This window comes from Onychostoma macrolepis, chromosome 07 (assembly GCF_012432095.1).
Source record: "Onychostoma macrolepis isolate SWU-2019 chromosome 07, ASM1243209v1, whole genome shotgun sequence".
NCBI classification, from domain to species: domain Eukaryota; kingdom Metazoa; phylum Chordata; class Actinopteri; order Cypriniformes; family Cyprinidae; genus Onychostoma; species Onychostoma macrolepis.
Window position 1 is genome coordinate 12,580,846 of NC_081161.1, and position 14,546 is coordinate 12,595,391.

At 37.5% G+C, this 14,546-nt stretch overlaps 1 protein-coding gene across 10 annotated transcripts in view; it reads right to left on the reverse strand.

Moving 5' to 3' along the window:
• lypla1 (lysophospholipase 1) overlaps positions 1–14,546 on the reverse strand; it is a 48,029-nt gene that overhangs the window by 19,476 nt on the left and 14,007 nt on the right. For 3 of the 10 annotated variants that reach the window (XR_009271986.1, XR_009271985.1, XR_009271987.1), the window contains exons 1-2: positions 8,252–10,687; positions 1,103–1,150 (exon numbers count right to left, since the gene is read on the reverse strand). Coding sequence is in view for 7 of the 10 variants with exons in the window: in XM_058781595.1 (XP_058637578.1) it covers positions 87–157; positions 1,103–1,150 (119 nt within the window). In the remaining 3 variants the exon portion in view is untranslated. Of the gene's footprint in view, positions 1–86; positions 158–1,102; positions 1,151–1,255; positions 1,451–8,251; positions 10,688–14,546 lie in introns of those variants that run through there. The other 7 variants (XM_058781595.1, XM_058781590.1, XM_058781589.1 and 4 more) reach the window with 4 other exon arrangements.

Below are 14,546 nucleotides of genomic sequence, written 5' to 3' on the forward strand. Positions count from 1 at the left end.
TGTGAACAAAATTAAAACAGTAGTTTACACATTTAAAGGCAGATTCTCTTGTTATTCTTACTCTGCAGTTTCATATTATACTTAACTGCTTTCAGCAGCTCTTTTAATTCCAGTTTCATCTTCCTCTGCATTAGGATTGAGACTAACTATGTCAAACCTAAAAGTTACACAAACTTTTAATCAGTGAAATATGTAATAGATGATGACTTGTGTAGGCTTATGCTGTAGAAAGCACATGGGAAAAAAGAAAAAAAAAAAAAAAAAATTATATATATATAATATTATATATATATATATATATATATATATATATATATATATATATATATATATAGTCATTTAGCAGACGCTTTTATCCAAAGCGACTTACAAATGAGGACAACAGAAGCAATCAATTGTAGTATTAAAACAACTAAAACAGATCCAAAACTAAAAGCTAAAACTTTATAAACACTATATATACACATTTAAAAAAAATAAAACAATTAAATAAAAATGACAAATGCATACAACAAAATTTCAAAACTTAACATTTAAATGAAAACAAAAAATAAAGCTAAAAATAATTCAAAATATTAAAGAACAAAAGGTATAAGAGTATAATAATGATTCTAACATAACACTAATCCAAACACCAAAAAACAACTACATATGTGTATGTACGACCACACACACATACATATACATTATATATATATATATATATATATATATATGTGTGTGTATGTATGCGCATTTATAAATTCAATATTCTTTCATTTCCATGTAGTTTGTTGAAGTACTAAAATAACTCAAATTAAATAAAAACTAAAACTTAAAAAACCTATACAGGCATAATAATTTTTTTTTTTTAAACTAATAAAATTACAAACATTACTCCAACTTTAACTAAAATTAAAATAGATAAATAAAAATCAAACTACATTAGTTTATCAGTAAGCCTAAAAAATAACACTGAGCCAAACACACATGCTAAAAAACATCAACTTACTTACACATAGTAAGAAATGGTTATAAAAACTGAAACGGACGTGAAACAAGTAGTAGGAAAGAGGAGTAGAGAAATAAAAATAAGTATAATAAAATAGTGTTTATAACTCACCAGGAAGGCATTGCCATGTTCATGTTGAGGGTGACAGGCATTACTGGTCTTTCATGGTCAGTTGCATAAAAAAAGAGGGAACAAAAGTAAATGAGAACAGAACAAGAATGTAAAAGAGAACAAACGGTAAAAATGTATATGGGTTATTCCTACTATGCAGTATGTGGCCCCATGGGATAGTAAAGCATCCACTGGTATGTATACTTCATAATCTTGGCATAAGTAGTGAGCCATCCATGTACTTTTTGTGTGTTGCTTTAGGGAATTTCACATTGACTGTCAACGTGAGTAAAAACTGCCTCAAATGGGAGCAGAGATTTGTGTTGTACATGACGGCAGCTGAACTCTCTAAAAAGAGTATGACAGTTCAAGTGTCAGTTCTGCTACACTCATTTGTGAGCCATGCTGGCAAAATGAGTCAGAAAGTGCACGGTCTAATTTTGAGCTACAGGCAAAAGTAGTGAAAAATGTCAGTTTTGGTCAAATTTAAGGTTTTCACAAAAATTAGTTCATTAAGCCCTTTTCTAGCGATCCAAATCCTTCAAATAGTTTTTCAAAAAAAATCAAATAGTTATTACCTGTTCCTTCCACAGTTATTCAAACAGCGAATAAATTAAAGAGAAAGCGAGCAAAGAACATTTACATTGTCAAAGAACATTATGACTGACTTAAGTCTAGTGCGAGTTAGACACTCTCCAAAAACTTCCCTTATAATCAATAAAGCTGTCTATACACTGTTTTATGAACGAATCTCTTACATCATACGTACATCTGCACTTGTTTATGACGAGAGAATTCGCGTGAGAGCTGAATTCAGTCAGCGAGCACATGCACTAAAAACACTCATCCTCAGCCTCTGATTGGCTATTCTATTCATAAGCTCAACAGACTCATGTGTGATTGGTTATAATGCGCAACACTGTAAAAACGCGTTTAAAAGAAAATCATGGCGCAACACTGAGCAGATCTAAATTTAATGCTGCGGTCAACAATTTTTATTTAATTTTCATTTTATTTGCGACAACCGTAATAGATTTAGTTTAACTGTACAGCAGCATTTGTGTTGAGGACTGTGTTAGACTAACTGAGGATAGTGCAGATATTATATCATTGATAGAGGACAATGACCAGGGATGAGTCATTATTTAAAATTGGAATTTCTCTGGATTTACAAATCCTTGGGAACTTTTGGGATAACATAAATACCCAACTGTATGAAATATATCACACTCCGCAAGTAGTTTTTGGATTTTTTATTACAAAAATTTTACATATTGTGCCTTTAATCATACATTAAAAGAAAAGACAGAATCACTCGCTGCTCTTGATTAAAATCATAATTATTATTAAGAAAAGAACTGTAGGAAAATATGCAGCGTTTCTAGGTGATTTTGCTTTGGAATCTTTAACTCCATTTTTCTCAAAATCAACTCTGCTGACTATCGCTTTCAAACGGCTGTAGCTAAATAAAAAGAACTAATTTTTGAAAATTTGCTCATTCAGACTCATTTTGCCAGCATGGGTCACATTAGGCAAGGCAAGTTTATTTATGTGGCACATTTCATACACAATGGTAATTCAAAGTGCATACATAAAAGAAAGTAAAATAATCGTAAAATAATAAATCACAACAATAAAACCTGAAATTTTAAAAAAGTTTAAAATGATTTAAAAATCGATTAAAATGAATTCAGAACAGTTAGAAATAAAAATTATTATACATAAAATACAGTGCAGTCAGTTCGGACGTAGCACAGTGCTCATTCAACAAATGCATAGCTAAACCGATGAGTTTTGACTCTGGATTTAAATGTGGCTAATGTTTTAGCACATCTGATCTCTTCTGGAAGCTGGTTCCAACTGCGGGCAGCATAATAGCTAAAAGCGGACTCCCCTTGATTTGTGTGAACCCTTGGTATTTCTAACTGACTCGATCCAAATGATCTGAGTGGTCTGTTAGGTTTATATTCAGTGAGCATATCTGCAATGTATTTAGGTCCTGGGCCATTGAGTGATTTATAAACGAGTAAAAGTACTTTCAAATCAATCCTAAATGTAACTGGAAGCCAGTGTAAGGACCTGAGGACTGGTGTGATATGCTCAGATTTTCTGGTTCTAGTCAAAATCCTGGCAGCAGCGTTCTGGATGAGCTGCCGCTGTCTAATGGTCTTCTTTGGAAGGCCAGTGAGGAAACCATTACAATAATCCACCCTGCTTGTGATAAAGGCATGAACAAGTTTCTCCAAGTCTTGACTGGAAACAAAACATCTAATTCTTGCAATGTTTTTGAGATGATCGTATGCTGATTTAGTTACTGCTTTGACATGACTACTGAAAGTAAGGTCTGTCTCCAGAATCGCCCCAAGATTTTTGACTTTAATTCATGCGTTTATGACCTCAAGGTTAGATTATTGTAATGCTTTATTGGGTGGTTGTTCTGCAAGCTTGATCAACAAACTACAGTTGGTCCAAAATGCAGCAGCTAGAGTCCTTACTAGAACCAGGATATATGACCATATTAGCCCGGTTCTGTCAACACTGCACTGGCTCCCTATCAAACATCGGATAGATTTTAAAATCTTGTCAATTACTTATAAAGCCCTGAATGGCTTAGCTCCTCAGTACTTGAGCGAGCTCTTATCACAATATAGTCCTCCACGTCCACTGCGTTCTCAAAACTCTGGCCATTTGATAATACCTAGAATATCAGAAGAACCTTTTCCTATTTAGCACCCAAACTCTGGAACAATCTACCTAACACTGTTCGGGAGGCAGACACACTCTGTCAGTTTAAATCTAGATTAAAGACCCATCTCTTTAGCCTGGCTTACACACAACACACCTATACGCTTCTATTATTCAAATCTGTTAAAGGATTGTTAGGCTGCATTAGTTAGATCAACCGGAACCGGGAACACTCCCCATAACACACGATGCACTCGTTACATCGTAAGTAGAATGGCATCTACGCTAATATTTGTCTGTTTCTTTCTTATTCTGTTTTTCAGTCCGTATCCGATCAGATGGTGGATCAGCACCAAGAGATGATGTCTACAGCCCTGATCGTCAGTGGAGACCAGGACACCATGATGAGCCCCAGAGACATATCCCCAGTGATGACCTCGATTAAAATACAATAAAACTAAAAATATAACAAAACAACTAAAAATATAATAAAATACCTAACTACATAATACTATTATTGTTAGAAATTGCAACAAAATAAAAAACAGAAATATAAACTTTTAAACTGCGGGTTTCGTCTGGCCAGAGGAAAACTGGCCCCCCGACTGAGCCTGGTTTCTCCCAAGGTTTTTTTTTTTCTCCATTCTGTCACAGAGGGAGTTTTGGTTCCTTGCCGCTGTTGCCTCTGGCTTGCTCAGTTGGGGACACTTAATTTCTAGCGATTGTCGCCGATTTGATTGCACAGATACTATTTAAACTGCGCTAGACAATGCCATCTCAGAATTCAATAATGAAATACCTTTAACTGAAAATTGAGTGTTTAATCTTATCATTATACATTACTGACACTCTATCTTCCAATTTGATACTGTTAAGTGCTTTGACACAATCTGTATTGTTAAAAGCGCTATATAAATAAAGGTGACTTGACTTGATTTTTATTTGTTTGATCCCTAGAGTCTTGATACCCTAAAGGTATGCATTCACCTTGAGAACTTCATCTTTGTTTCTAAATGCAATGACTTCAGTTTTCTCCTTATTTAACTGAAGAAAGTTCTGGCACATCCAACTGTCATCAATGCATTGGCAGAGGGAGTCAATGGGGCTATAGTCATTTGGAGATAAGGCTAGGTAAATCTGGGTATCATCAGCATAGCTGTGATAGGCAATTTGGTGCTCTCTCATTATTTGACTTAGTGGGAGCATATACAGGCTAAACAAGAGCGGTGCAAGAATTGAGCCTTGTGGGACTCCAGATGTCATGGACGTCCACTCAGACTTATGCTCTCCTATACTCACATAATAACCTCTCCCTTCTAGGTATGACCTGAACCATTTGAGTACATCCCAGAAAGCCGGACCCAGTTTTCCAGTCTCTCTAGAAGTATGTTATGATCGACAGTGTCAAACGCAGCACTAAGATCTAATAGTACCAGCACTGATATTGTGCCAGAATCAGAATTAAAGCGAATATCATTTATTATTGTGTGTTGGTCCATGCACATTCTGAATCAGGTCAAAAATGTTTAAAACAGTTATAATTTCTTTTGTAGTTTTGATTTCTGCATTATCTATGTGAATATTAAAATCCCCTGCAATAGCAAAACAGTCAAACTCTGAGGAAATCATTGATAAAAGTTGTGTGAACTCTTCAAAGGCAGGAGAGTATTTTGGAGGCCTGTAAAAAAAAGTTAAGTCTAAGAGCTCTCACAGGAGGAGGAGGAGGGCAAGCTGGGCTCAAAGGCTTTGGTGGTTGTGGGGCCCACCGTTTTTTAGTTGATATCTGGGGGCTTGCAGCAAAAGAGTGGGAGAGTTTGGTCCCAGCATCAGTGTTGGGCACGTTACTTTAAAAAAGTAATTAGTTATAGTTACTAGTTACTTCTCACAAATAGTAACTGAGTTAGTAACTGAGTTACATAATTATAAAAGTAACTAATTACCAGGGAAAGTAACTATTGCGTTACTTTAAAAAAAAAAAATTCAAATGTCAAATAACTTTGGATGCCCCCAATATTAAATATGTTAAATTAATGAAATGGACACTAAAAAGAATAAATTATTATTATAAAACATTGTACATTAATCTACACTATTTATCTACTAACACTTAGTATCAGTCAGGCAAACATTATAATATAATATTATGATAATTCAATATTATATGATGATAGAACTTTAGTAATGAGAATAACCAAGTATGAATGCATATTTGTCATCAATATAAAACACACTAAGGATTAATGAGCTGCTGGGTTCATGAATATTAATCACGTTGTCTGCGTTCGCTCGAATTGATTTGCTGAAATCAAAACAGTGATGATAATAGGTGAGCGCCTGCGCCAGCCAATGAGATTGTCGTTTGAGCATTAGCTCCACCCACTACCAGAGAAACCGGCAGTTCTTAAAAGCTGAAAAATTCCAAAGGAACTCCGTTATTTTGACAGGAAAATACAACAAAGAATATTGCTTACATGCATGGCCGTAGCCAGGCTTTGAAAATTAGTGAGGTTCGGATGGGGGGATGGTTGGGGGGAGATTGGATGCTATAATAACCTCTTATTATAGAATTGTGCTATAATAACCCCTATATATATACACAACTCATTATACACTATTAACACTTTAAAATAGACAGAAATTTTTGTGAAAGAAAGAAGTTTTCTCTGTTTTGGAGGGATTTTAATTTTTAAATCATACCCTATTTATTGCATCAAAATTTGTTAATACATTTCTATAGTTATGGGGTGGATAATTTTATCAGTTGTTTATTATACATGCAACAATACTGTTATAGTTTTTATTTATAACCATTGCGGTGTAGCTGATAACTTTGTCTAGTGCTCTTATAAATGTTTATAGCATGATTTGTGAAAATGTAACTACTATGAATGACTTGGCATATACTTCTTCATAGTGTTTGCATATTTCATTTTATTCTGTAACCTACTTTTCTACAGATCTCTGCACTAGTGTTAAATGCTACTGTTTTTGACAGCGTTGATAACGCTTCTGACAGATAATATTAATTTTTTTATTTTATTTTTGCGTTTGAATGTCGTAGGGTAGGCTATGTCAGAAATGGGCTTTTTGATTACTGGTGATTACGGCGATGCAGTGTTGCCAGATATTGCTATTAAGATGAGCAAAAGCCCATCAGTAAATAAAAATAAACTGAATATATTACAAATCTTTTGCAAATAAGATAAGATAAAGATATCGCTGACCCTAAACCGCAAGGTCCTACATTATTAACTTTCTAAAGTGTCAAATTAAGTGGGAAAGACAAGTCAAAAACGTGCATATTAGCTGGATTTGGCAACACGGAGACTGCGCTCGCGTCCTCACTCGCAACTCTCTCAAGCCTCGTTCACTCCGCCAGCGTCCCGCAGCGAAAATTTTCATACCACGGACGCTAAACATTCTTGCAAACTGTCTAAACTGAATTATACATACAGACATATGAGGAGTTTAATAGCAAATTGGTCATTCAGAGAACAAATTTTATTTTTGAACATGAAAAATTTACCGAGGTTCGGACCTCGGTGATAGCTGGCTACGGGCCTGCTTACATGTAGCGCGTCAATTCTGCATGATATGAAAGACTCTCTTGCTCTGTATCTTTCTTTGCGTGCGTGTATGTGAGAGAAAGCGACGGCGAGCGTGCGCTTCACACTAGAGTTTATGGTACGTCAAATACAGCTACACTGCGCATCCATTCAGATGAACTGAAAAATTAAATTCTAATAATATAATAGTAATGCCACATTTTATTGTCAGTAACGGTAACGGCGTTGTAACGGGGGAAACAGTAATTAGTTTGATTACTCGTTACTGAAAAAAATAACGCCGTTAGTAACGCCGTTTATTTATAACACCGTTATTCTCATCACTGCCCAGCATACACCAGTTCCTAAACAGAATGCGTGGAGCACCTTTCAGCACAATACCTAGATATTCAAAAGACTAAAACTGACCAAATTACACTTGCTTGCATTGATAAACATCTTTAAATAGAGCAGCTACACCTCCACCTCTCCTAACAGTCCTGCAGACACTTATAAAATTAAAGTTAGGAGGGGCTGTTTCATTGAGGACTGTTGCACTGCAGCTGTCTTCATTTCATTTAGAAACATAAAATCCAAGTTGTTTGTGGTGATTAAATCATTGATCAGAAATGATTTATTTTTTAGTGAGTGAATGTTTAAAAATGCCAACTTGATGGAATTACATTTTGTCTCTACAGCAATCTTAGTTTGATGCATAATAGGCCGCAGATTAGATGGGTCACCCGTATGGCTTGAGAAGGCCTTAGACTTTCTATCATGTGATAAAACAGAAATAGAGAAAGCTACATGCACACTGGGATCCCGCTTGTTCTGTAAATATTTGTGACAGTTGCTGCTATCATAGCGGGGACCCGACATATCACTGAGAGCTGTTATCAATTGTTTTTGGTTCACCTACAGCAGATGGAGGAGGATTTGGGCCCTGACGTTGTGGCAGCGGCCGGACAGCTCTCACAGGAGGAGGAGGGCGAGCTGGGCCCACAGGCTTTGGTGGTTGTGGGGCCAGCCATTTTTTTAGTTGATATCTGGGAGCTTGCACCGAAAGAGTAGGAGAGTTTGGTCCCAGCATACACCAGTTCCTCCATTTTCTGTGAGAAGCTTAGAAGTGGAGATGCTGCAGAGAGGGATAATGTGGCTGGTGAGATGGGCTCTGGTGTTTCCGGTGGCTGTGATGTGTTTTCCTGGCTGTTTTCCAGAAAATCGTCCTTGGGTGCTGAGTCTTGGAGCTGTTGTAATATGTCACAGTCTGTCTGTGATTAGCTCTGTTGGCAGGGCTCAGCCGGGATAGTTTCCATGAGCAGTGCTTGTTGTGGCTGCGTGGCGTTATCAGTGTCCTTGTGGGACTCGGAAGCTGATACGAAGTCCTGTGGTCACTCATACTCGGTCCAGGTGTGTGTGTGCCATTCAGGTTGAGTGGATTGGCATACACTACTGAAGGATGATGGAGGGAGAAGTAGATATTGTCCTTTAGAACTCTTGCACCAAGTTTGTTTCGGTGGAGGCCATCCAGTTTAAACAGTTGTCTATGGCCCCAGAAAAGATTGAAGTTGTCGATGAAGTTGACTCCTTTTATACTGCAGGTTCTTTGTAGCCATGTATTCAGCCCAAGCAGCCGTGAAAACATGTTTGTTCCCCTTGCTGGGCGTGGTCCACTGATGAACGACTGAACTTCAAGTCTTTGAAGTGTTTCAAAGAGTTCACTGAAATCCTTCTTAAGGAGTTCTGACTGCTCTTTCCGAATATCATTCTTCCCCACATGGATGATGACTCGATTTGTAGTCTTGTGCTTCATTAGAATGTTCCGAAGTTGCTTGTTCACATCAGAGACGGTTGCTTGAGGAGAGCAGCATGTCGTTGTAGTCCAACTACTGATGTTTCTGATAATAGAGTCGCCCACTATCAGAGTCCTGGGCTCGGCTGCGCTTTGAGCTGGATGCTGCTGTCTGCTCGACCTTGAGCGCCTGTTAGTAGCAATGTTAGCTGCTGGCTGATACGATCTATGTTCAGTCACATTTGGGGATTCCTCACCCACATTCATTAATGCTTCAAATCTGTTCTCAAGATGTATAGGGGGTGGTAGAATACCAGTGTTTGCAAGCCTCGTCATAGCCGTATCTGAGGTAGAGGATGCTACCGCAGCAATACGAGATACTCGTGACAATCTGATGTCTCAAGTGCCTTTGGGTCTCGCTCTCTGTGTCCCGCCTGTTTTGGAAGTTCAGCAAGTAACTTTGTTTCAAGAACCACAAACTTTTGAAGAAGTCTGTGGCAGTTCATGCAGCAAGTAGACTCCACAAGAGGCATTTTCTTTCTCATTTGTTTAAATGTAGGCAGCTGTGTTTTCCGGTCTCTGGAATGTAAGCTGCTGGCAGTGGGAGGCAAAGAGACTTATTTTTGGTAGTATTATTCCAGTCCCAAAAGGTCTTTAGTTTGGTGTTTGTGCCAAAACTGTGTTGTTTGAACACTGTGCTGATCTGCTGAAGTTAAAATCTTAGAAAAATCTGAGAAAAGTACATAAACAGGGAGCAAAGCGCAGAGCAGTAAGCAAGAGCATCCGAACAGTAGCGAAGCCGGAAGCAAACCATTCAGGTGAGGAGGCACTAGAGATTTACAACACTTTTGAAATAGTAAAAGAAGCACCAGAAGAAGTAACTGTAGACAAGATTTTGAAAGCTTTCAGAAACTACTGCACAGCTAAAAATTATTTAAGAGACATCAGTTCTGGACATGCATGATACATTTGCCAATGCATGATGATAAGTTTGTTACAGAACTCAGGCAAAAAAGCAAAACTTGTCAATTTGGAGCATCAGAGGATGACATGATAAGAGACAAAATTGTCTTTAGTGTGACAGAAAAACTGCTGAGAGAACCAAATCTGACTCTATAAAAGGCCATAGACATATGCAGGGCATCTGATTGCCAAGGAAAGAATAAACAATGGCATCAGTGAAAAAAGAAAATGAAGTGCATGCATCTGACATGATTAAGGGAACAAGATACAAAATGAAGCCCTTTAAAGCGGCACATCAAAAGCATGTACCAGATGTGGACAGACACACGCACTAAGATCATGTCCAGCATAAGGGCTAAATGCAGAGCGTGTGGCAAAGCCAACCATTTTGCAAAAATGTGCAAGATCAAATCTGTGCAAACACTCCAAGCTGTTGATAGTTTGTATATGGGGAACCTTCAATGCACACAGATAAATGCAATCTGTAAAATGAAGGATCATGGTACACAAACATGACTATCAGAGGGATCCCTATTGAATGGAAATAGGAGATGGTCCTCACTGCAGAACACAAGATCCAGGGTGTGTGGTTGGATCTAGATCCAACTCCTCCCACCTTACATTTACCTAAACCTACCCGTCTCCACCCCCTGATCCCTAAACCCACCCATCCCCACCCCTAAACCTACCCATCTCCACCCCCTGGATGTGGATCCAACCCCGCCCCCTGGATCTTTTGTTCTGCAGTGAGGGGCTACTGGGAAATAGGGCTGGGCAGTATATCGAGTTTGTACGATATATTCTTTATAAGCGATACAGTATGAAGCAATATCGTTAATATCGATATAAGTTTGATACGAGCGCATCTGAAAAAAATATCTAGGGAGGACACAGACTGAACTGCTGCGGAGAAAGTGCATAATACAATTTGTTCTAAATGTATCAGGCTTCATATGAAGGGCTTTAAAAAAATCGTAAGATATAGTAGCCTATAGTTTCAGTTTAAAACGGCTCTGACAGAAAGGCTGATTGAGCCGCTGACAGAGATGCTACTCGCGCTGTTTGTGTTTGAGACGTGCTGATTTCCTTAACGCATAACTTACATTTCACAGGTATATTCTCCATCTGTAAATGTTAGAAAGCCATGGAAATATTTCCATTTTGCAGTCAGAAGTGCGTGAGCTTTTGCTTTGCGATTCTCCGCTAAACTTCACAGACCATTTAGAACGAGCGCCGCCACGCTCATGCGCGCCAAACAGACGGAGCGCAATGAAATAGGAGCGCAATAACTCTGACTAAAATATACATTTTGCTGAAATATTTGTAGTTGGAAAATAAATGTGACATATGTAGAATTTTAAACCGACAAGTAAGTGTATTTGTATGATAGCACTAACTGTAAAGTGTAATGGGGTAATCAAAATAACCTTTTTACTCAATTAGTCTGTGCTTTTTTATTATTTTCAATTTTAGTTTAGTAAATTTAACTTCTCCTTTAAAAGCATTATTTTTGTTTTTAGATTGCAATTTTACAATGTTAGAATGTAATGTGATTTGAACCCTTTTTGCACATAATATATGCCTTCATGCTTACATTCACTTTATTTGTTTAATCCAAATACAAAATACCGAGATATATACCGTATACCGCACATCAGCCAAAAAATACAGAGATATGAATTTTTGCTCATATCGCCCAGCCCTAAATGGAAACTAGACACCGGTGTTGATGCAAATGTCCTGCCACTTGAACAAATCAGAGAGCTACCTGGCGATGTCGCACTCAAGCCCACAGAGACCATGCTAGTGGCATATGGTGGTGCAAGGATCAAACTGACTGGTTATGCATGCCACAAAGGAAAAAATGAATCAAGGCTGTTTTTTCTTTGTTTTTGTTTTTACAGAACAGTCAACACCACCAATACTTGGCAGAGCTTCATGTGAACAACTGAAACTGGTCAAGCGTATCGAGTCGGTGAGAGCAACCCTGCCTGCTACAAAAGATGAACTGGTGAAGCAATGTCCAGAGGTATTCCAAAGGCTAAGAAACATCCCAGGTGAGCATCACATATACATTGATCCAGAGGTTCCTCCAGTGGTTCAAGAAAAAGAAAGATTCCCCTGACCATAATGAACAGACTAAAAGAAACTCTGGATCAATTAGTGCAGACTGACATCATTGCATCATTGCAGAAATTCCTCTTCAAAAAAGGCCTGCAGAGAAAGGCCTGGCTATGGATACCCGAACATGATGCAGCATTCAGGGTGGAAATATCAGAGGGTTGGAAGCCAGCAGTTCTGGAGACAGAACAAAGGCCAGAGCCTCGTGCCTACAAGATTATGACCGATTCTGGGGCCTGTTCTTCGTACATCACTAACTCAGTTAGCTGGACTTGACTGTTGATGGTTTCAATTGATCTTAGATTATTTGGTTCTTTGAAGCTCATCACCGAGTTGCTGTCATAACAACAGGTCCGTAAGCTTAAATCTGCTGGGGAGCAGGCTTCTTTCATGTAAACAGGATTAGATTGCATCTTTTTAATCAGAATTATTACTTAAAATCTGTCCCACCCATAATTTAAATTAATTAAAAAATAATATAATAATGTTGTGTAGTTAATTGTAATAATAATAACAGTTTTACTCATTGAATATTTATTAGTGATTAAATAATTACTTTATAATTGTATTGGCATCTTAATTTGAGTGATGCATTCATTTTAGTGGTGACAGCTAGTATGGGAGTGGCTTGATGAAGTGCAGGAGATACAGATAACTTGACCTTGACCCTTAAGAATCTTTGATTAATGCTGTCACGTAACAAATCTGCTTCAAAGATAAAATTAAATGAATTGCTAATTACAACAGTGAAATAAAAATGCAAAGCCTGTACAAATACTAGAAATCGTGAATATAAATAATACCTAAATAATTACAAATAAATTAAAAACAGTGCACATTTAATTTATCTATTATAACATGTATGCAATTTTGTTTGCTTTGCTTTGCTGTTTCCTTATAAAGGTCCAGAAATTTGTCAACTTTTTCATCGGGTGTCTTTTTTAATTAAATTAAGTCATTACGTTGCTGTCTTGCTGCCAGCCAATCACTGCATTGCTGATCGAGGTTTTGAGTATCGATACATCTGCCCTTTTCAGGGAACATGAGAATGCACAGTAATCTTAGACAACTTAATCCAGATATTTTAATCAAATCTGCAAATTCGTTTGAAGAACCAAATTTGCCAGAGTTCAGTTATTAGAACATCTGGAATCTTTTAAATCATCTCAGATGTAATAAATGACGTACAAACAGAAGACACTTGCCTATAAGCAAAGATAAAAGCTCTAACAGGTTTTGTACAGGAAGTTGAAGGAAATGACACAGAATGGTCAGTATAGAAAGACAATGTGCAATATCAAACTGTAGGGACTGAAAACACTGAGCAAGGATATTGTACTAGGAGCGGGAGGCTTGTACAAAAGCCAGTTAGATTCAGTGATTTTGAAATGGGCTAAGATGACGACAAAAATAAGTCAGTTAAGTAAGTTATGTTTGTGTTCTGATTGAGAAATAAACATGTAAGCAGGTGCTGTTTATTATTCTAGTCTTGAGCTGTATAATAATTGAGTGGTAATACTTGTTTATGAACTTTTTTTCTTTTCGTGCCATTTCTTTTAAATGTCCTAAAAAAGGGGGGGATGTAGTGTATGATGTAAATATAGGCTATTAAAGTAACTATGCCTGTTATTATTGCTATTGTATATTATATGCTATTTACATCAACATCCCACTAGAGGGCAGTGTTACAAAGTTTAAGTGGTCAAATTGTTACAAATTGTGTGTGCATTAAAAGACGATGAACAGTCACAGTACACTCTCTCGTGTTTTTTTTGTTGTTTTTTTGGGGGGTTTTTTATTTTATAAATAGAACCCATGGAAAGAACATGATAACTATGGGGGGAAAATACCCATTCTGCCATTCCATGGGGTATTCCTGCCTCACTTGGTGAAAAATACGCACCATAAAATAGTAGGGAAAGCATACACTGACTCAACAGAACACTTAGCTGTAGTCAGAGCATCTGCTCAGGGCATCTCCCTTTAGTCTGGAAGATATTCCAGCTCCCATACACTGAATAAATGGGAAGTTCCAGCCTCTAGAACCTTCCTCCCTCTCTTGCAGACTACTCTAGATTTACAGGTGGAGCTTGAAAAAGAGGATAAGCTGCGACAGCTTCTTTTTGACTTGACACAGCTCAAGAAAGTCTACCCATGGGACAAATATAGCGTTTTCAACCTGGGCATAACCACCACCTTCTCATACAAAAGGCTGTAGACCAAGAATGGCAAATATATTTAGTTTGCAACAAATTCTTGCATACAATAATCTAACCAGGCTTCACAGGGTAGCTAATAGCTCTGAATAATAGAAGAAAGTCCCTTGCCCTGATCCAGA